The sequence below is a fragment of the Bos indicus genome, chromosome 5 (genome assembly GCF_029378745.1).
Source record: "Bos indicus isolate NIAB-ARS_2022 breed Sahiwal x Tharparkar chromosome 5, NIAB-ARS_B.indTharparkar_mat_pri_1.0, whole genome shotgun sequence".
Lineage (NCBI taxonomy): Eukaryota > Metazoa > Chordata > Mammalia > Artiodactyla > Bovidae > Bos > Bos indicus.
Window position 1 is genome coordinate 53827706 of NC_091764.1, and position 22078 is coordinate 53849783.

At 38.2% G+C, this 22078-nt stretch overlaps 1 protein-coding gene across 7 annotated transcripts in view; it reads right to left on the reverse strand.

Moving 5' to 3' along the window:
• Positions 1–22078, reverse strand: part of SLC16A7 (solute carrier family 16 member 7) — a 194925-nt gene that overhangs the window by 39794 nt on the left and 133053 nt on the right. For all 7 annotated transcript variants that reach the window (XM_019960911.2, XM_019960913.2, XM_019960910.2 and 4 more), the window contains one exon: positions 21331–21577. In XM_019960911.2, the coding sequence (XP_019816470.2) occupies positions 21331–21547 (217 nt within the window). In that variant the 5' untranslated portion in view covers positions 21548–21577. The remainder of the gene's footprint in view (positions 1–21330; positions 21578–22078) is intronic.

Here is a 22078-nt window from a genome sequence, read left to right on the forward strand (position 1 = left end):
AATTATCCCTAAAAGACCAAAAAAAAAAAAAAAAACTCCACCATCTCTTTAAATAGACTTTTAATAAAAATATTCTAATGATATAATTAATTGCTTATAATGATCCACATAACTAAATTAGAGTCCATTTATGTCTTAAATTCCAGTCCCATTTATTTATTTTTATTCATTTATTTTCCACTTAAAAATCTCACAGATATAAGCACCCAACTAGTTCCAGCAAGTCTACTATAAATTCTATCATATAAAACAACATATATTTCCCTGGGAATTATGAAATAATACATCAGATTAGCAAGTTAGATTATAATTCTCTTTAAATTATTTTTCATTGCTATTAAAGCCTAGAGACTAACCTCAAGAAAGATTTGAAATGTGGTTTTTAAACATATTGTCAATATTAACATTATTATGCTTGTTTGATAATCATATTTTCTTTTCTCCTTGTATATATACATGCCTGAAAGCTGATATTGAACTATGACAATAAACAGCCTTCAGGGAGACACCTGATATGTTCTCTGGCTGGTGTGAGAGGGGAAACAGCATCCTGCTTTGCCATGTTAACTGTACTTTTTCTTTCAATGTCACCTAATCCTCAGCACTAGCACGAGGTGGACACAAAAGCAGTACTAAAAATATAACAGAAGTTGCTTTGCACTTCTATAGTCTTCCGGGTTTTTCTGCTTTAAAATTTTCTTGGAAAGTGTATACAACTGCTCACAAAGCTGAGGAGGCATCTGTGCATTAAAATCATAAGATGGATATCCCATGACATAGACATTATTTATACATATATTCTTTATCACCACAATTACAACTTTCATTGTTAGTTTTTAAAACCTGTATGCCTGCTTAGGAATGAAAAAAAGAAGGATTTGTAAAATATTCACTAACTATAAGTAGGAAAACACTTCTTATACACATATAAAGAAAGGCAATGGACATTTTTTTAAAATCAATGCAGAGAACAACAGTTGAAAAAAACTATTATTTTAGAATTTTGTAATAGAAAGTACCAGAGGATTTGCAGAATTTATGAGCATTTTCTGAGTATTTATACCATGACCTCATAATAGCACAGAAAGCCATAGTATGCAAATGCCTTGCACTCAGATATCTCACATTTCCACATTTTATGTTATGGGAAGGGATCAATTTTCCATACAGTCTCTGTTGCCATTATACTAAAATGCCAATTCTTTCTAAACATTTCAAATCCATTTTATCCTCCAGGAAATCTTGCTCTTCCCTTTATACCAACTATTCTTTGACCATTAAGACTGCCTTTTTTATGTCTTTCTCTGAACTCACAGTAGTTCATATTTCTGTCATTAGAGATATCACATGGATTTAATAAGTTTTACTTCTTCTTTGTCTTAAATGGATGAACATTTTTACTTTATGACATAACAGTAAATTAGATTAATTATGGAAAGTGTATTACACTTTCTACTATATAAATTGCTTAAAAGACTGTCTTTTTTATTTGGGGACAGCAACAATTTCTGGCACATAGAATAGTTCAATACATATTAATTAAATGAAGGAACATGAATGAAGAAATTTGGATTTTGAGAATGTAAAATCACACCATTATTGAGTACCATAGCCAGGAAGAGAATTCACTTTCTCATGACTAAGTTTATGATTTTCAATAATTTTAACAATGATCCATTTGTTAATTCTTTCAAAATATTAAGCACCTACTATGTTCCAGGACATATCTACCCAGTGGGGCTATAACAGTGAACAAAACACAGAAAAAAATCCCTGCTTTTATGAGGTTCATATTCTAGTTGGGGGAAGGGGGGTCCAACACTGTAGCCATTAGTCAACTAAGGCTTTTTAAAGTTTTAGTTAAAATAAAAAACAATAAAAATGCAGTTCATTTCTCAAACTAACTTAATATCAAATGTTCAATGGTCACATGTGGTTGATAGATAACATATATTGGATAATCAGATTTAAAGGACATTTGTATCACCACAGAAAGCTTTCTGATAAAAAAACTAAATGAATGTGACAAGTGTTACAGAAGCAAAAAAATTACGCAAAACGGAGGACAAAATTGTGTGGATGTGATGTTGAAATTTTAGCTAGGATAGCTCTAGATGATGGCCGCTCTGGGAAGGAGAATTTTGAGTAAAGACTTGAATGAAGCAGAGGCAGGGGTGTAGCAATACTTAAATGTATTCACCAAGAAAATGCAATTCCAGGTAAAGGGCAGAATAGATGTAAATCCCTGAGGTGAATAGGTGTTTATTACAGAAGAGGTGTCGGAGAAGGCAATGGCACCCCATTCCAGTACTCTTGCCTGGAAAATCCCATGGATGGAGGAGCCTGGTAGGCTCCAGTCCATGGGGTTGCTAAGTCGGGAACGACTAAGCAACTTCACTTTGACTTTTCACTTTCATGCATTGGAGAAGGAAATGGCAACCCACTCCAGTGTTCTTGCCTGATGGGGGACGGGGGAGCCTGATGGGCTGCCATCTATGGGGTCACACAGAGTCGGACACGACTGTATCAACTTAGCAGCAGCAGCAGCAGCAGCACAGAAGAGATGTAAGTCACTTCTCAGTCTTTTGGCTAAGATCAAGTGTAGTATTGGGGCTTCCCAGGTGGCACAATGGTAAAGAAACCAAAATCTGTTAATGTAGGAAATGCTGGTTTGATCCTTGGGGTGGGAAGACCCCCCCTGGAGGAGGAAATGACAATCCACTCCAGTATTCTTGACTGACAAGTTCCATGGACAGAGGAGCCTGGTGGGCTATAGTCCATGGGGTTGCAAAGAGTCAGACACGACTGAGTGACTGAATACCTGCAGTGAAAGCAGGTTCCTATGAGGCTGACATATCCTAGGAATAGCAGGTGGACCACTGTACCAGAGCAGAGTGAGCAAAAGGGAGAATGATGAGGTCAGGGAAGTAACATAGGACAGAGGATATTCAGAGGGAGATGGGAAACTATGGAAGCTTAGGGTAAGTCTGCAGAGAGGAGGGACAAGATTGGACTTAGGTTACAACAGGATTTCACCAGCAACTATATTCAGAAACAGGGACACCAACTCATAGGCTACAATAGTAATCTAAACCACAAATAATCATACCTTGGACCAGGTAATGGCAGCAGAGGGAGTGAAAGGTGATCAAATGTAGGATTTGTTTAGAAGGTAGAACAAAAGATGTGCTAACTGGGATTAAGAAAAAAATAAACAGAGAAGTCAAGGATGGTTCTAAACATTTCGGCATGAACAATATGTTTGGGGGAGAATTTCAGATCAAATTTAGATAGGTTAAGTGAGAATGCCTATGAGGCTTTTGCATGGAAATGTTGACTCTTTCTACACAGGTCTAAAGTTCAGGAGAGATTGGGACTAGAAATATAAATTTGGGAGGCATTAACTTATAAATAATAGCTCTAGTCATGAGAAAGTGTGAGTCACCTACATAGCAAATATATGTAGAAAATAAGATTCAAGAGGCAACCTTTCCAATGTTGAGAGTTTAAGGAAATAAACACTGAGCTGCCATTTGTGTCAGCAACAGAAAAAAACACAAGCATGGTCTTTTACAAGTAAAATTAAGAAATTTTAATAAAAGACCAATCACTATGATATCAAATACTGTTGAAAAGTCCAGTGTGATGAGAACTGAAATACAATCACTAAACTGAAAACATCGGCATCATGATTGATCTCCAAAGTAGCACCTTCAGATGAGTGGTGGGAATAAGAACTGATGAGAGTGAGGGTGAAGAGTTTAAGAAGAGAGAAACTAGAGATACTAAATACAGCAACATTTTTAAGAAGTTTTACTTAAAGGGAAGGAAATAAATAGAGTGTGGTTGACAGAAAATATGTGTCTAGAGAATGTCTTACATTTGTTTCATTTTTTCCCCCATGTTGGAAGATGAAATATCATGTTTCTGTGGTATGGGAATGGTCCTGTTGTAAGAGACACTACTGCCAATGAAGGAGGCAGAAGAAGTTCATCTGTAGTGATCTTCAACAAGTGAGAGATAAAAGAGGAAGTGCGTGAGTAAATGGGTTGGCATTAGCTGGGATGCAGACAGTATAGGTACAAAGGTAAACTACATAGGTTTAGATGTACACAGTGGGAAAATGTGGTAGTAAAGCATGTGACAATTCTTATGATTACTTAAGCTTTCTTAATTAAGAAAGAATCAAAGTTATCACCTGGGATAAAGAATGAAGAAGGAGGGAGATGGGACTTCACTGGTTGTCCAGTGGCTAAGACTCCACACTCCCAATGCAGGGGGCCCAGGTTCAGTCCCTAGTCAGGGAATTAGATCCCACAAGCCTCAACTAAATGTTTGCGGGCCATAACTAAAGATCCTGCACGCCGCAAAAAAGATCAAAGATCCCGCATGCTACAACTAAGACCTGACACAGCCAAATAAATAAATATTAAAAAAAAAAAATGAAAGAGGAGGGGAGGGGTAAATTAGGAATTTGTGATTAACATATACAGTCTACTATATATAAAATAGATAACCAACAAGGACTTATTGTATAGCACAAGGAACTATGACTTTAAGAATGAAAATTCAGTGAAAAATAATCATCTCATGGAATGGGAGAGAGACTGGATTAGAGTAACAGAATACAGACTATGGCTACCAAATATGATAATAATTAAGAGACCAGTACATCCTGCAGTAGTCATGTATGGATGTGAGAGTTGGACTATAAAGAAAGCTGAGTGCCGAAGAATTGATGCTTTTGAACGGTGGTGTTGGAGAAGACTCTTGAGAGTCCCTTGGACTGCAAGGAGATCCAACCAGTCCATCCTAAAGGAGATCAGTCCTGGGTGTTCATTGGAAGGACTGATGTTGAAGCTGAAACTCCAGTACTTTGGCCACCTGATGCGAAGACCTGAGTCATTTGAAAAGACCCTGATGCTGGGAAAGATTGAGGGCAGGAGGAGAAGGGGATGACAGAGGATGAGATAGTTGGATGGCATCACTGACTCAATGGACATGAGTTTGGGTAAACTCCAGGAGTTGGTGATGAACAGGGAGGCCTGGCGTGCTGTGGTTCATGGGTTCACAGAGTCGGCCACAACTAAGCAACTAAACAAACTGAACTGACATCCTGCAGCCTATTTTTCTACAGTTTCATTGAGCTGTGCAAATGCAGGCACAGACCTGGTGAAGAGCCAACTTGAGGCAAGTCTGGTTTCATCAAGGGATGCAGGGAAATGAGTGGGTAGTGAGGCAGGCAAGTTGAAAATGTATGCAAAGAAGTGATCATCATCGAATCTGATCTTTAGCTAGGTAAGGCAGGTAAAGCTAGTACATTGACAAGTGGGTCAGTGTCAATACATATAGGGATAGCATCAGTCAACTGAAGGATTACTAGAGTTGGGTACTGGAGGAAATGGACTAAGATAGAATCCAGTAGTGGAGAGTAAAATACTAGAAAACTGAGAATGTGAAAGGTTTAAAAGTCATTGGTAATGGCAAGTTTAAGGATGTCAATATGGAGTTAGGTTCTCACTCGAAAGAGACTGAATGATGATGGTGATAGATTGATGGTAACTACTACTTCCTGAACTACTTTTTCTCTTACAACAAACTGTCTGTGTTGGAATCCATAATCCTCTTTCACTTTGTAGAGAAAGCACTAAAGCTTTCTTTAGATAACACACATTTAGGAGATATATTTTCTTTAGATAGCATATTTTAGGAGATATTAGAAACATGGCATTCCTAGGCCTATCTAACTTCAAAGTTGTACTTTTTCTCTGTGTTATTTTAGTGACATAGGAAGTTCATGACTGGTCCTTTTCAGTAACAGAAAGATACATTTCTATTGGCACGATAACTAGTTATGCCTTCAGAAAATTATATTTTATTCAAGAAAACAGATCAAATTCACAAGAAAAAAAAGTGATATCAAGAAATTTTAGTCAACTATAAGTATACAAATTTAACAGTAATATAAGAAAATTCCAAACTAGGATAAATATACTATCCTTCCAATTTTATATTATTTTGATAGTGATGGCATAATGGATGGAATATATGACTGATGCATATTATCCCAACCTGGAAATTAAGAAAGAAAAGGATAAGGGTCTTTTTAAGATTTTTTTAAATTTATTTTTTAATTGAGGGATAAGGTTCTTCTATCACTAAAACAAAAAGTAAACAGAAATATAAACTTTAAAGTCAGACAGACCAAAGTATGAGCCTCTTTTCCAATATTTCCTTGAAAGATTAGCATGCTATCTTATTCTTAGTAAATTCACAGTTCAACAACCTCAATAAGGGTGAACTGATAAGGAATATAATTAAATACCTTTGTTGCCATTTACATCTAGATCTACCATTCATGAGTTTATCTAAACTTTGATTCTTTTAAAATTTGGTCTAATTCATTTTTTATTGGGATCACACATTCTATTGGATTATGATTCTCTTATAAAATTTGTCTTTTTCAGGCTGTCTTGGGTCCTACATTTCCTTCTCTCTCACTGAAATTCCAATATTGTGGAATTTAGTTACATCTATTCACATAATCCATACCCTTCAGAACTTTATATTCTTTTATCATCTCTCTTCTTAGACTTGATATTTCTACACTATAAAGACAAAATCTGATTTGTCTGTCTTGATAGAAGAGCTATCTTCTATTTCAAAAATAAACACAAACCACGTATGTGTTTCTGATCCTTTTAGCTTCTCTGTTTTGAATTTTCTCTGGCTGCATTATGTTACCCTGTATGGTGCTCACTTTGTATACATATTGTGTTAAAATCTGTTCAGACAATATGCATATGCAGACAATACGCATTCACAGCAAAAGATGAAGACTCAATGGCTTCTCTGCAATTATGATGGATTTGGCACCACATGTATCCCACATCAGATAGCTTTTCTCAGATTATTGCATGAAAAAAGACTAGAAAGGAAAGAAACCTAGAATACAGAACATTAGTTCAGTTCAGTCGCTCAGTCATGTCCGACTGTTTGCGACCCCATGAATCACAGCACACTAGGCCTCCCTGTCCATCACCAACTCCCAGAATTCACTCAGACTCATGTCCATCGAGTCAGTGATGCCATCCAGCCATCTCATCCTCTGTCGTCCCCTTCTCCTCCTGCCCCCAATCCCTCCCAGCATCAGAGTCTTTTCCAATGAGTCACCTCACTGGGACTAAAATTTTAAACAGTTAATTTATAGAAGAAAGATAGGCAAAACAATATGATAGTAATAGAAATATGAGCTTTTTATCTTATTTATATACTTCTTTTAATTTGAAATCAAAGGCAAATTTAGCATTATCATTTGATACTTTCTCTCTTTAATCCATTTTCCGCAGTTTCTACACTGTAGATGTTGTGCAGGCCTTTGGATAATTTTGGTTTTTGAAACAACTTAAATAAGCTCAATGTTAGTTGTTGTTATTGTTGTTCAGTTGCTCAGTCATGTCTGACTCTTTGCAACCCCATAGACTGCAGCATGCCAGGCTCCCTTGTCCTTCACTATCTCCTGGAGTTTATTCAAATTCATGTCCATTGAGTCGATGATGCCATCCAAACATCTCATCCTCTGCTGCCCCCTTCTCCTTCTGCAGTCAATCTTTCTCATCATCAGGGTCTTTTCCAATGAGTTGGCTCTTCACATCAGGTGACCAAAGTATTGGAGCTTCAGTTTCAGCATCAGTCCTTCAATGAACATTCAGAGTTGATTTCCTTTAGGATTGACTGGTTTGATCTTCTTGTAGTTCAAGGAACTCTCAAGAGTCTTCTCCAACACTTCAGTCTGAAAGCACCAGTTCTTCAGCCCTCAGCCTTTTTTATGGTTGAACATTCACCTCTGTATATGACTACTGGAAAAACCATAGCTTTGACTATATGAACCTTCATCGGCAAAGTGGTCTCTGCTCTTTAATACGTTGTTTAGGTTTGTCATGGGAGAAGGCAATGGCACCCCACTTCAGTACTCTTGCCTGGAAAATCCCATGGATGGGGGAGCCTGATAGGCTTCAGTCCATGGGGTCGCTAGGAGTTGGACAGGACTGAGCGACTTCACTTTCACTTTTCACTTTCATACATTGGAGCCTGGAGAATCCCAGGGACGGGGGAGCCTGGTGGGCTGCTGTCTACGGGATTGCACAGAGTTAGACATGACTGAAGCGACTTAGCAGTAGCAAGTTTGTCATGGCTTTTCTCTGAAAGAGCAAGCATCTTTTAATTTCATGGTTGTGGTCACCATCTGCAGTGTTTTCGAGCCCAAGAAAGGAGATGTGTCACTGCTTCTACTTTTTCCCCATGTATTTGTGTTTCTGATCCTTTTAGCTTCTCTGTTTTGATTTTGATTTTGTTTTAAGTGATTAGAACATTACATTAACATCACATACACAGGTTTACATGGCAAGTATGTTTGCCCCAATAACCACCTTGTTCTTTTGTATCATGTTTAATTAGGGGGATCAAACTAATTGAATTGGAGTTCAGAAATGTATATTCATGAAAAGAAGCAAAGGCATTTTACTTATAAGAAACTGAAGTAGAGAGATATCTAGTAACTTGTTAGAACTACTCCACTAGTTAGTGGCAGGCCTGGAATCTGGGCAGTCAAATCCAAGTCTATACCCTAAACCACTATCTGCACTATGTTATAGGTGGCACTAGTGGTAAAGAACCCACCTGCCAATGCAGGAAACACAAAGACATGGGTTTGATCCCTGGTTCAGGAAGATCCCCTGGAGGAGGGCGTGGCAACCCACTCCAGTATTCTTGCCTCGAAAATCCCCATGGACAGAGGAGTCTGGTGGGCTACTGTCATATGATTGACCGCAGAGTCAGACACAACTAAAGCCTCTTGGCATGCATGCATACTGTCTCTTTAAAAAAAACAAGGCGGGGGAAGTGGCAAAAAAAAGACCTCTTTTGTTTGGGAATTTAGTTTAAAATCAGTTATTAATCTTTGAAAGTTTTTATATATTTGCATGTATGCATTAAAAATCAACAACTAAACACTACCAAGAAATTGAAACAGTCTGTCAGTGGAAAAAGGATCACTTCTTAGGAAAAAAAAAAAAACAGTGACAGTTGAAAGGTCATGAATATTATATAAGTATCATTGAAGGTAAAACTAATATTCAAATGTTTAGCTAATTTAATTTAGGACTTATTAAATTCATTCTATGGTAAATATTTGCAACTTAGCTAAAGCAACAAATATGTCTGAAACCAAACAGAAATTCAGGTTTCCAGGTGAGATATGTTTTTCTGCCACTACTACTGGCTCTCCAAGGGAGAAGGAATGGCTACAGAAAATACAGAAATAAACCATTTCTATCTTCAATTTTCTTTCTTTACCAGTAGAAAGAAAAAAAAATCTATATCTGCTGATTATTCAATATTAACTGCTATACCATTCATGGAGAAGGCAATGGCACCCCACTCCAGTACTCTTGCCTGGAAAACCCCATGGATGGAGGAGCCTGGTAGGCTGCAGTCCTTGGGGTCGCTAAGAGTCAGACACGACTGAGCGACTTCACTTTCTTTTCACTTTCATGCATTGGAGAAGGAAATGGCAACCCACTCCAGTGTTCTTGCCTGGAGAATCCCAGGGACGGGGAGGCCTGGTGGGCTGCCATCTATGGGGTCACACAGAGTCGAACACAACTGAAGTGACTTAGCATAGCATAGCATAGCGTACCATTCATTAAACCTATGAGATTAATACCAGTTAAAAAGAATAAGAGGTCACAAATATGAACTTAAATACAAGATGGATAAAAATGTTTTCCTTGTTTTCTCTCACGTGCGTATTTTGGGATGTTTGTAGTACATAGGGGCCACACTATTTTGTCAGGAAAACTCATAAATTGCCTTAAACTTGTACTTCAGTTGCTGCTGCTACTGCTAAGTCGCTTCAGTAGTGTCCGACTCTGTACGACCCCATAGACAGCAGCTCACCAGGCTCCCCCGTCCCTGGGATTCTCCAGGCAAGAACACTGGAGTGGGTTGCCATTTCCTTCTCCAATGCAAGAAGGTGAAAAGTGAAAGTGAAGTTGCTCAGTTGTGTCCGACTCCTATCGACCCCATGGACTGCAGCCCACCAGGCTCCTCCGTCCATGGGATTTTCCAGGCAAGAGTACTGGAGTTGGGTACTTTAGTTGCATATGAACTAACATGAGAGCCAACTTTAAGGGGCAGAGGTTATCCTGCCCTTGTAAAGTTTTATCCAGCTTCTAAAACATATCATGTTTGATTTAAGAACACCTCTAAGTAATATCTTTGCCACAACATAAAGGTACTTAATATTTCTTGATAGCTTCAGTGCTCATGAGAAAGGCTTATAGTTCATTTCATCTTAGTCATCTCATTAAACTTGCTTTTCTTTATCTGAAAAGGCAAAATTAACTAACTCTACTTAGATATTTTAAATGTACTTTAAACTAATTGTGAAATACTCCTCATAAGCAAGAAGTATTTGGAAGGTTGATGACAACCTCTAAAGTGTTCAAAGACATTTTAAATGAGGTTATTAAAATTCAATCATTTGCATATTTCTGATATTGGGGTGGGGGGAGGTTATCCCAGACAATAAGATAAAAGAAAACAGGGTGGCTTTGAAAAGTTTCTCCATTTCTAGATCCATATCTGTTCTTTGGAAGATGACAGAAATCTGCAACATTGAGAAGGATCTCTGTTTCAAAAATAGTTTCTGTAGCCCAAAAGTCAAATAAGCAACTGCCTGTTATTTCTGCCACGTGGATTTCACAACCATCATTTCCACAGCACATAACATTTCATCTTTCCACTAACATCCCAATGGCTTACAACAATTGAGATAAAATCTCAAATACTTTGATCTTACTCTGATTTTTTTTTCTCCTAATTAATATGACTAAGAGGATACTGTAAATGCTTTTGGTCTCTAGATGATTTTTCTTCATCATTGTAAGTTGTGGACCTGAACACTAAGAGTTTGGAAAATTTAAAAGAAACTCCAAATCACAAATACACACACAGTGTTTATCCTTTTGTTCTTCTTTATTCATTATCTGGATTTTACGCATGTTCTTATTCACAAATTATTTTCACTCATCATCTGTAAAGAACACATGAATCCAAAGTAGACCAAAGTTCTATTGGATTTATTCCTTTTCAGTCTTCCAGGAATACACACTTATTACTAGGGTGCTGAGAAAATATATAGGTTGCTTCCATTTGGTTCCTTGGATTTACATTTAATCCAATCATTGATTGCATGGGAGGTGAGGCCAGAGAAGAATGGCATGAACCAACAACACACTATAACCACAAAGCATTCCTAGGGAGTGCAGAGCACATTCTAATGAGAACAATGTAAGGCTACTGAGTATCGCTTCAAAAATTTATCATAGCTCCCATAGAAGCTTCCCAAAGCTTTCCACTTAATGTCCTCCTAGTGACTAGAAAGATTCTAAGTATCATTATTATTTCTTTAATAGCTTGAGAAATTTGTATTCCACTAATAAGAACTTCAGTAAAATCGAGGGTGATAATCAATTGCATCAGTACAATCATAAATGTTAATGTAAGTTGACTTTTTGACTGTGCGGGCTTATCTCATTCTTAAAAACAATAGATAAAACAACTATAATAAAAACTGGGTTACTCTAAACCTTTTTTGTACAGCACAGGAACAGTCATTCTCTCACATAAATTCTATAGGTAAGTTGATCTTCATTATCCTTGGATTCTGCATTTTCGAACCTGTCTGCTCCCTAAAATGCATTTGTAAGCATCAAATCAATATTTGTAGTAATTTCTCTGTCATCCTGGAGATGTGCAAAGTGGAAACAAACTGGAACCAGTTGCCATGCATGTTCCCAACTGAGGTGTCAAACAAGGTGACACTCTGCCTTCTTGTTTCAGCTCTCAATCGATAAACAAGGGTCTCCTTATCTAGTTCCTACATTTCCCAAATCATCTTCTACTGGTGATTTTGCTGTCTGAAATGGCTTTCAAACCTAGTGCTCTAGTTGCTGCCTAGGGTTACTAAGCACAAGAAGACTGTGATGAGCCTCAAAAGAGAAATATACACGTTATACATTTTTCTTTCAGCCACAAGTAACAGTGCTGTTTGCCATGAGGTTCATGTTAATGAATTGATGATATATATTAAATAAGGTGTCTTTAAATAGAAACACACATAAAACAAAGTTATCTATTGATCAGTTGATGAAAACGTGACCAGCAGCTTATAGGAACTTAATCTTGTATTTTCCTTAGGAGCAGGAGAGCTTACTAGAGCAACCTGTGCCAATAAAGTGTGGAAACAGAGGATAGAGCAAGAAATTAATAGGTCAATAATCAGTTTGAAAGGAGTATTGCATTTACTCATGTTTGCTGTGGCATTTCCCCTATGCCTCCTACTTTTCAGGTGGTAAAGTGGACATAGCTCATTCTTTTGGGCCATCATATGTGTATTCATGTGACCTTAGTCATGTCCGACTCTTTGTGACCCCATGAACTGTAGCTCACCAAGCTCCTGTGTCCATGGTAGCTCCAGGCAAGAATACTGGAGTGGGTTGCCATTTCCTTCTCCAGGGGATCTTCCCGACTCAGGGAATTGGGCCATTCATATATCTGAAAATCCTTCCTAAGTTTAGAGTAATCCAAACTTCATAATTCCATGCCTCCCCATGAGGGTAAAAAGTCAGAACTTACTTTCATAAAATTCCTTGCCCCTAGGGCCTCCAGGTCCCATTAATCCAGTACTGTAGCAAGGCTGTGGTGTTGGAGAAGACTCTTGAGAGTCCCTTGGACTGCAAGGAGATCAACCAGTCCATTCTAAAGATCAGTCCTGGGTGTTCTTTGGAAGGAATGATGCTGAAGCTGAAACTCCAGTACTTTGGCTACCTCATGCAAAGAGTTAACTCATTGGAAAAGACTCTGATGTTGGGAGGGATTGGGGTCAGGAGGAGAAGGGGATGACAGAGGATGAGATGGCATCACCAATTTGATGGACGTGAGTTTGAGTGAACTCTGGGAGTTGGTGATGGACAGGGAGGCCTGGCGTGCTGCAATTCATGGGGCAGCAAAGAGTCGGACACGACTGAGTGATTAGTAAAAAAGTGGCATATGGTTTTATTTCTGGGAAATCATATATTAGCCTATTTTTTAAAGTGCCATGTTCAGTCACTCGGTCGGGCCCAACTCTTTGGGACCCCATGGACCACAGCCTGCCAGGATCCTCTCTAAATGGGATTTTCAAGGCAAGAATACTAAAGTAGGTTGTTATTTCCTTCTCCAGGGGATCTTCCCAACTCAGGGATTGAACCCGGGGCTCCTGCATCTCCTGCATTACAGGCAGATTCTTTACCGCTGAGCCACTGAGGAAGCTCCTTTAAAAAGAGTCACGGACACATTGCTTTCTCTTCAAGAGCCTTCCTTCCTCAGGGAAGAGTGTTATCCTTCTTTTAGGGAACTGCCCATGTCCTTCACCAAATATACAGTTCCACTTAGGCTGCCAATGTTAGCTTCTCATCCATCCACTGCCTTCAGGGGCAGATGAAAAGTAGGCCAGATTCTAGCAGTCTTCCCCAGAATTTGTCTATATACAACTTAGGGAAGAGAAGCAGTCTCCCCTATGTCAAATTTGAGACTGAAATATAAGATGTAGAAGCTGTTAATCATCTTCCTTGTGTCAGCAGGAGGCTACTAAAGTAAACAGACAAAGATATTCCACCGGAGAGTAGAGGGGAGACAGCAATATGATGGACAGATAGCAGTCATCTGCATTAGCTGACCTGGAAGACTCTGTTACCTGAGACCCTTTTCTGATCTTCATGCAGGATGTTTTCTCTTTTAAGCCTTAGGGGATTTGAATAAGGTTTCTGTCATTTGCAGCCAAAACACATCTGCGTAAACTATGAGAGAATAGCATATTTTAGAGTAATTTTAAACCCCAAATCAGGAAAGATATTCTTATTCTTGCCAAGGAATAAATTAATAGGTACGTTCTTTCCATAGGTCAGTAAGTAAAATGTTCATTGTCTAAAGCATACATATCAAAAGGGATTTGAGTAAAGTTTCTTAAATTCTCTCTTTTGAAAATAAACCTTAGTAATAATCCAATACTATGTGGACTGGATTAGCAGCCTTCTGTAAGAAAGTATCTCCCTGAATAGTTTCAAAGGCCTAAGCATACTTGGGATCTGCCCTTGACTCCTGCCTCCTCCATCCTTTTCTTGAGATGGACAAAGAAAGTTCCATGGGCTTTATTTGATCCCTATTTCTGTGTCTTGAAGTGCCCGCCTCTCACTTTTATTCCCTTGAAAATTGACAATGCTGATTTTCACATATGACTCCTTTTTCATTTGTGATACTGAAGGCTTACTCTTCTCTAACAGAGAACTGAAAAAGTAGCACACATACAAACCTTATGACATACTATAAACTCAATGACTAAGGACATCCTATAGTCTGTTCTAGTCTTAAAATTTATATAATTCATAGTTACATGACAATATAAGCCTTCGTGTCTGTACTGATTAGTATAATCTAAGTTTTATTCCACATGACAAAACTGCAGAAGCTTAATAGAAAGTCCTTTCTTCCTCATCCAAAGTATTAATGTAAAGTGGGCCAAGAATATTCCCATTGTAGCAAATCATATGCAAGAAGGTTGTGGGCAAAAGGAAGACACTGCATCAGCTAGAACTGCCTTGCTCAGGTGTCCAGGGATGAGAAACATCCTTCCACTCACAATTCATTGGACTGAACTAGTCACTTGGCCTCAACCTGAGTGTAAAGAAGCTGGGAAATATTCAAGGGCACATGGAAGTTTGGTGAGCAAAATGACTTCTGCCACATTGTACCAAATTTCCTAGGACAATCAGCAATACATACACTCATAGATGAAAAAAATTACGCACCATGGCATAGGTATGGGGCTTCCCAGGTGGCATTAGTGGTAAAGAACCTGCCTGCCAATGCAGGAGATGTAAGAGAGGCAGGTTCAATCCCTGGGTTGGGAAGATTCCCTGGAGAAGGAAATGGCGACCTGCTCCAGTATTCTTGCTTGGAAAATTCCATGGACAGAGGAGCCTGGCAGGCTACAGACCATGGGGCCACAAAGAGTCAGACATGACTGAGCACAGGTACTTATGGCATAGGTGTAAGAAGGACATAAACTTCTTGTGCAGGGCTGCCCAAATGTACCTGGTACTTCCCGGGTTTTGTGAAGTTAAGCGGAAGCTGAAAGTCCTAGGTATCACAATCACAGAGTTAGAATGAACTTTCCTTTTTTAACTGCTGCTAAGATACAGCCAGTCCATTCTGAAGGAGATCAGCCCTGGGGTTTCTTTGGAAGGAATGATGCTAAAGCTGAAACTCCAGTACTTTGGCCACCTCATGCGAAGAGTTGACTCTTTGGAAAAGACTCTGATGCTGGGAGGGACTGGGGGCAGGAGGAGAAGGGGACGACAGAGGATGAGATGGCTGGATGGTATCACGGACTCGATGGACGTGAGTCTGAGTGAACTCCGGGAGTTGGTGATGGACAGGGAGGCCTGGCGTGCTGCGATTCATGGGGTCGCAAAGAGTCAGACATGGCTGAGCGACTGAACTGAACTGAACTGAAGATACAGCACTATAGGACTTATTTTAATAGTCTCCAGTCTTCAAACATAGTCAGAACACAAAGTAAAATAATATAGTGAACTTATTTTGACTTTAAAGATTAGATAAATACACATTATATACCATGGTCACCAACCTCCTATTCCTAAAACTGTTTGCTTGTTTGCCTCCAGTAAAATAAGCTCAGTGGTTTGATGCTTGGTCCCTTGTGTAAAGTAATCCATCATAAAACCATCACCCTTACTTTAGCACAATTGGCAGTCAATGCTCACATAAAACCGAAGAGTAAGTTGCCATGGAGACAAAGCCAACTCTCCTCTTTAGAATGGCTGATTATTCCAAGTCATAACAGATATACCAGAAAACTAACATGAGGTTCTCACAGAGACTGGCAGCCCCAAATCTGTGTTCTACAATTGTGTAGCTAACTGTGTTCACATTATCTTTTGATATAGTAACACAGACACACATTGCACTAAAAGATAATCCTACATAATTACTGTTTGTAAAATAAATCCTTATATCTGTCTAAACAATGTGGAAAGTTTAAATTGTAATATGTTTTCTACTTCTAATTAGCGCTTTATTAATGGGGTGACCACTCTGCTTGACCTATTTGCTAAAATTCGTTAGAACTCCAGGAGACCATATGGCTGGCCAGATGGGTTGCTGTAATTTAATGCTATTATTCTAAGGATGAAGTAAGGGATAAACATAATTTGTATTCTTTGCCATCCTTCCTGCATTCCTTTTATTAGTTTCATTTTTAATTCAGACATCAGAAGGGAAGATAATACCTTGCTACCAAGGCCCAGATGCCAACTAATTGCTACAAGAGACTCCAGCCCAGACATCATAGGCTAAGCTTCTGAACACACTCCATCTTACCCTGTGACCCCACCATGGTGATTAATAGGTTGAGTGCTAAGCCCTAATGAGTGTCAGATCTTAGATGTTCTTTAGGCTAAAGCAATTAGCATTATGTTGAACACAATATTTCAGTTACTTGGTATAGAGACTCATTGTTCTTAATAGTAAACTATATGCCTTTTGCCTTATGGTCTTCAAATTTACCACCAGCACCACCTGAGAAGCCCCATTTATATTATTTACTTATTTATAATTTGATGCTGAGATTTATTGGTTTGAGAAAAGTAATTGGACTGTTCTTCATTCTGAGCATTATTTCAGAGCCAGCCAGGGAATGGAAGGCTGTCATGTGATCATGGTTAAGTCTATAAATACATCCTGTTTTCACTGGATAGAGAATGATTATTGGGATATCAAGCTCTGTCTGAGACTTGCTCTATGTTATCCTATTTTGTTTCTTCCTCTAGAAACCCTAAATTTCCAGAAACCCTTCCTTGCCTCTAGGTCTGCATGCATGCTAAGTCCCTTCAGTAGTGTCCAACTCTTTATGACCTTATGCACTGTAGCCTGCCAGACTCCTGTCCATGGGATTCTCCAGCCAAGAATACTGAACTGGATTGTCATGCCCATCTCCAGGGGATCTTCCCAATGCAGGGATCAAACCCACATCTCTTATGTCTCTTGCAATGACAAACAGGTTCTTTACCACTAGCACCACCTGGGAAGCCTTTAGGTAGGGCAGTATAAAAGTTCTGACCAAGGGAAGGTGTGCAGAAATGTCTTTTAACCCTTCTAGGCCTGGCCCTTAAAATATCCATATGACCTTCCATGCTCTCTGTTAATTCTCTATCTGGATGGAGTTCATTAAGGGAAGACTACAAAGGCTTTGGGCTTCCCTGATAGCTCAGCTAGTAAAGAATTCACCTGCATGCATGAGACCCTGGTTTGATTCCTGAGTTGGGAAGATCCCCTGGAGAAGGGATAAGCTACCCACTCCAGTATTCTTGGACTTGCCTTGTGGCTTAGCAGGTAAAGAATCCACCTGCAATCTGGGAAACCTGGGTTCAATCCCTGGATTGGAAAGACACCCTGGAAAAGGGAACAGCTACCCACTCCAGTGTTCTGGCCTGGAGAATTCCATGGATTGTACAGTCCATGAGGTTACAAAGAGTCAGACACAACTGAGCACCTTTCACTTTCAAAAAGGTTACTTACATTTTTGTGTTGCTTGTAAGTTAGTCAATGATCAACTCAACTGAAAATTATGAATGTATGGAACCCAAAGTCCAAATTTAAGTAAACTTACACAAATTCACTAGAGGAATCCATTTCAGTTGTATTTAAGAAGCAGGAAACTACATATCTTAACATTAGCATGTTTTAGAACTCAGGACAAAACAGTTATCAATGTTGCTTTAGCAAAACATTATTAAGGAACACCTGACCCATGGGATGGATGAACTAGACTGAGGGCACAGTATCTACTGTTTCTACAGTCTCAGAGACAACACAGGACAACCCTTAAAGCAACTGTCCAACAGAGAATCTTAAAGTGTTTTAAAAGCAGAATTGTCCATTGACATACCCAAATAGCATTTTAAAGATATCTTTTGGTACTGGAACAGAAATGCATCAATTTAACGCAACCAAAAGGGTAATAGTAACATATATTGGATTAATGTAAAATCACTGACTTATGGAAAATAGAAAATACCCACCAATGCGCGTGCACGCGCACACACACACACACACAAAGGATTATTGGGGGATCAAATTTTTACCTTGGTAGTACAAAAAAAAAAAGACTATATCCTGAAGAATAATTCAATACTCCAGTACTTGGGTCATCTGATGTGAAGAGCCAACTCACTGGAAAAGTCCCTGATGCTGGGAAAGATTGAAAGCAGGAGGAGAAGGGGATGACAGAGGATTTGATGGTTGGATGGCATCACTGACTCAATGGACATGAGTTTGAGCAAGCTCCAGGAGATGGTGAAGGACAGGGAAGCCAGGCATGCTGCAGTCCATGGGGTTGCAAGGAATTGGACACAACTGAGCGACTGAACAAAAACAGCAAAAAGAATCATTATTATGTCACTAAAGCAACAACCTTTGTGGGGCAGCACCTGAATCAGGTTTGTGGAAGGCCTTGGACAGATATAGCCCTGCCATTTTACGGAGGGAAGAGAATGGCAGAAGAGCATAGTGATTACATGTGTTGGGGGGTCTCAATTTATGTCCCTATTGAGCTGCTTGAACTAGGAAAAGTATTTTATCTATTTCCGTGGCTATAGAATGGAGAGCAGTAATTCTTATTTTACAGAATGTTAAGAGGATTAAGTCATATGAGACACTAAGCATTTAGAGAGGCCTGAGCTGAAAATAAATGTGAACACGTTTTTGATATTATTCCTAATCTTATATCACAATCACTATGAACCATATTATCCTCACCTATAAAGTAAGACATTGAAAGATGATTTGTATAATTTCTTCAAGTGTTTGGGCTTCCCTGGTGGCTCAGATGGTAAAGAATCTGCCTGCAATTCCAGAGACCCGTGTTCAACCCCTGGGTCGGGAAGATTCCCTGGAGAAGGGAATGGTTACCCATTCAAGAATTCTAGACTGGAAAATTCCATGGGCAGAGGACTCTGGCAGGCTACAGTCCATGGGGTCACAAAAAGTCATACATGGCTAAGCAACTAACACACACTTCTAAGTGCTTATATTCTGAGTCTCTATCTGTACCTTAAAGTCAAATATCCAGTTGAAAAATGAAAATCCTAAAATCTAAATATTTTAAGTAATGATTAAAAAATCTGTAGACAATCTTGTCTGATGTTGGGATTGATTTAAAGCTGATAGGTGACACAAAAATGCACTAATAATCCAGTAGTTTTTAATAGTCAGCAGTATTGGGTTGGCTAAAAAGTTCCTTCAGTTTTAAAATAAAAATAGAAGACACATTTTTCATTTTCACCAAGAATTTTATTGAACAATGCAGTCACATTTTGTTTCACTGCCTTCTGCCATTTTCCAGGCAACTTCATAATTTGATCTTCCCAATCTTTTTTGTCTTTTTTTGAGTAGAGAACTGTTCTAGGTGCCTTTTACAGGCTTCCAAGGAATTGAAATTTTTTCCATTAAGAGAGTTTTAAAAAGATCAAAATAAATGGAAATCTGAAGCCGCAATGCCTGGTGAATATGATGGATGAATCAGAACTTTCAAGCCACACTGTAACAGTCTTTGCCTGGTCATCAAAGAAATGTGTGGTCTTGGATTATTCTGATGGGAAGTTACGTACTTTCTGTTTACTCCTTCTGAGGCTTTTCCTCAGGTGCTGCTTTCAGTTGTTCTAACTGGGAGCAGTACTTGTTGGAATGAATTGTTTGGTTTTCAGGAAGGAGCTCATAATAGAGGACTCCCATCTAATCCCACCATACACACATCACTTCCTTTGGATGAAGACTGGACTTTGGTGTGATTTGTGATAGTTCATTTCACTTGCCCCACGATCTCTTCTATTCCACATTATAGTATAGTATCCAGTTTTCATCATCACAATTTGTTGTAAAAACATTTCATTATATTTAATGAAATATAATGTGGAAATATAGCCAAGAAGGTTTTATTACTGCTTAATTTACGGAGGAACTCAAACATCAAAGTGACTGACATACCCAAGCTGGTGCAAATGCTTTTCAAAGCTTGATTTGGATACTTTGAGTATGTCAGCTTCCTCCCACATGGTATTACATGATTATTCTCAATAAATGTCCTGATTTGATCACTATAAACTTCAACCGATCTACCCAATGGTACAACATTGTCCAGAGAGAAAACTCCAGAATGAAACTTTGTAAATCACTTTTGACACTTTTGATCAGTCACACCACCTTCTCCATACATTATGCAAATCTTTTTGTGTTTCAGTTGCATTTTTACCTTTCTTGAAATAATAAAGCATAATATGCCAAAAATGTTTTCTTCCATCTTCAATATTAAAATAGCTACACAAAAATGCACCAACTTTAATATGCTTTTTTTTTAATGCACACTATGACATCTGTCATAATACAATTCAACAAAATTGTTTCAAGTGAATTTAAAGACAACTAAGCACTACTAGAGCCACATTACAGAAAAAAAATCAAATGAACTTTTTGGCCAATACACTACTATGGTACCAATTTATTCACTATCCCTCATGAATCACACCCTCACTTGAACATGGAATGTAACAAGAAAACTGTCAAGCAACCATTTAAATGTTAAAATACTTAAGTAAGCTACACAGATATTTAATATTTAATTTATATTAAATAAATACAAATTTAACAAGCTACAGAGGTAAGGAATGATTTTATTCACACAAACTTGAATGGATCCAGAATGTACATGATAACACTCCATTTTTGCAGCTTAAAGTGAATTACTTCCTAGGCTTAGAAAATAGGTTGTCAGCAACTTGAGTTTCTTTCCCATTCATAAAAAAGCATGTCTACCAATTGCAGGAATGTTATGAAATGATACTAACATTATAGTATAGCCTCTATTCCAAATTAAATGGAAATTTGCCACCGTTAAAAATTCCATAATTTAGTAAACCTTAGTTTGTGCAAATCCATGCTCATTCAAATAAATACTCTAGTAAGACTCAGAATGAAGTGAATAGTTCAATATGCTGAATCACTAAAAATTCAGCCCTAATTATCCTTCTTGGTTTTAAGTGAGGGTAATATGAAAACAGGATTTTAATGTACCAAGATACTACATGTAAAATACTGTGGCATGGAGCAATTGTTTTCTTAAACCAGAAATCAATTTAGTCCAAAGAAGCTTACCTCCTGCATACATAACAGCCAGCATTGTGGATGATATCCATGCTATTTCACTGTAGGTAGTGTTGAATAGGAGCTGGATTTCTTTGAAGAATACTGTGACAGCTTTGGGAAACGCATATGAAAATCCAATGGAGATAAAAGCTGCTCCAACCACTACCCAGCCCCATCCTCCATCAGGAGGTGGATGTGGTGGTGGGGTGCCTCCTGGTGGTGGCATTTCTGCTTCTCTATTTGAAATTCAAGTAACCTGTGTTTAAAAAAATGAAATAATAGTTTAGGCCATACTTGCATTTTCATGTCACTTTTGAGTTACCAAAATAATATTATATTTTTATTACATTAACTACAACTGTATAATTTTCATAAATATTTTTTAATACTCTGCTATTCAGAAAGTTATCAGCAAATTTACCAAAAAATTAGAGTGAGGTATGTAACTCTGTTATGAGCTAAAAACTGAAAGCATTTTGTTCACGGAAACAAAAAGCACTCAAAGAGAAAGTTAAGTTCAGATCTATACTAAAGTACCAACAAAGAAACAACCGCTATCTCACTCTGATTTCTAAGATAAATGGAGCTGTCATCCCTTAGAATGATTTCTTAATCCAAACTTTTAGGATTATATATACCAAGGTTAAAAGGATCTTATATTACATTTGATGAATTTTAGAGAATTAAATAGTAGGCATATTATAAGATTAGAAATTGTATGTTCTAGAAAATTAATTTTAATGCACTTCCAAAGCTG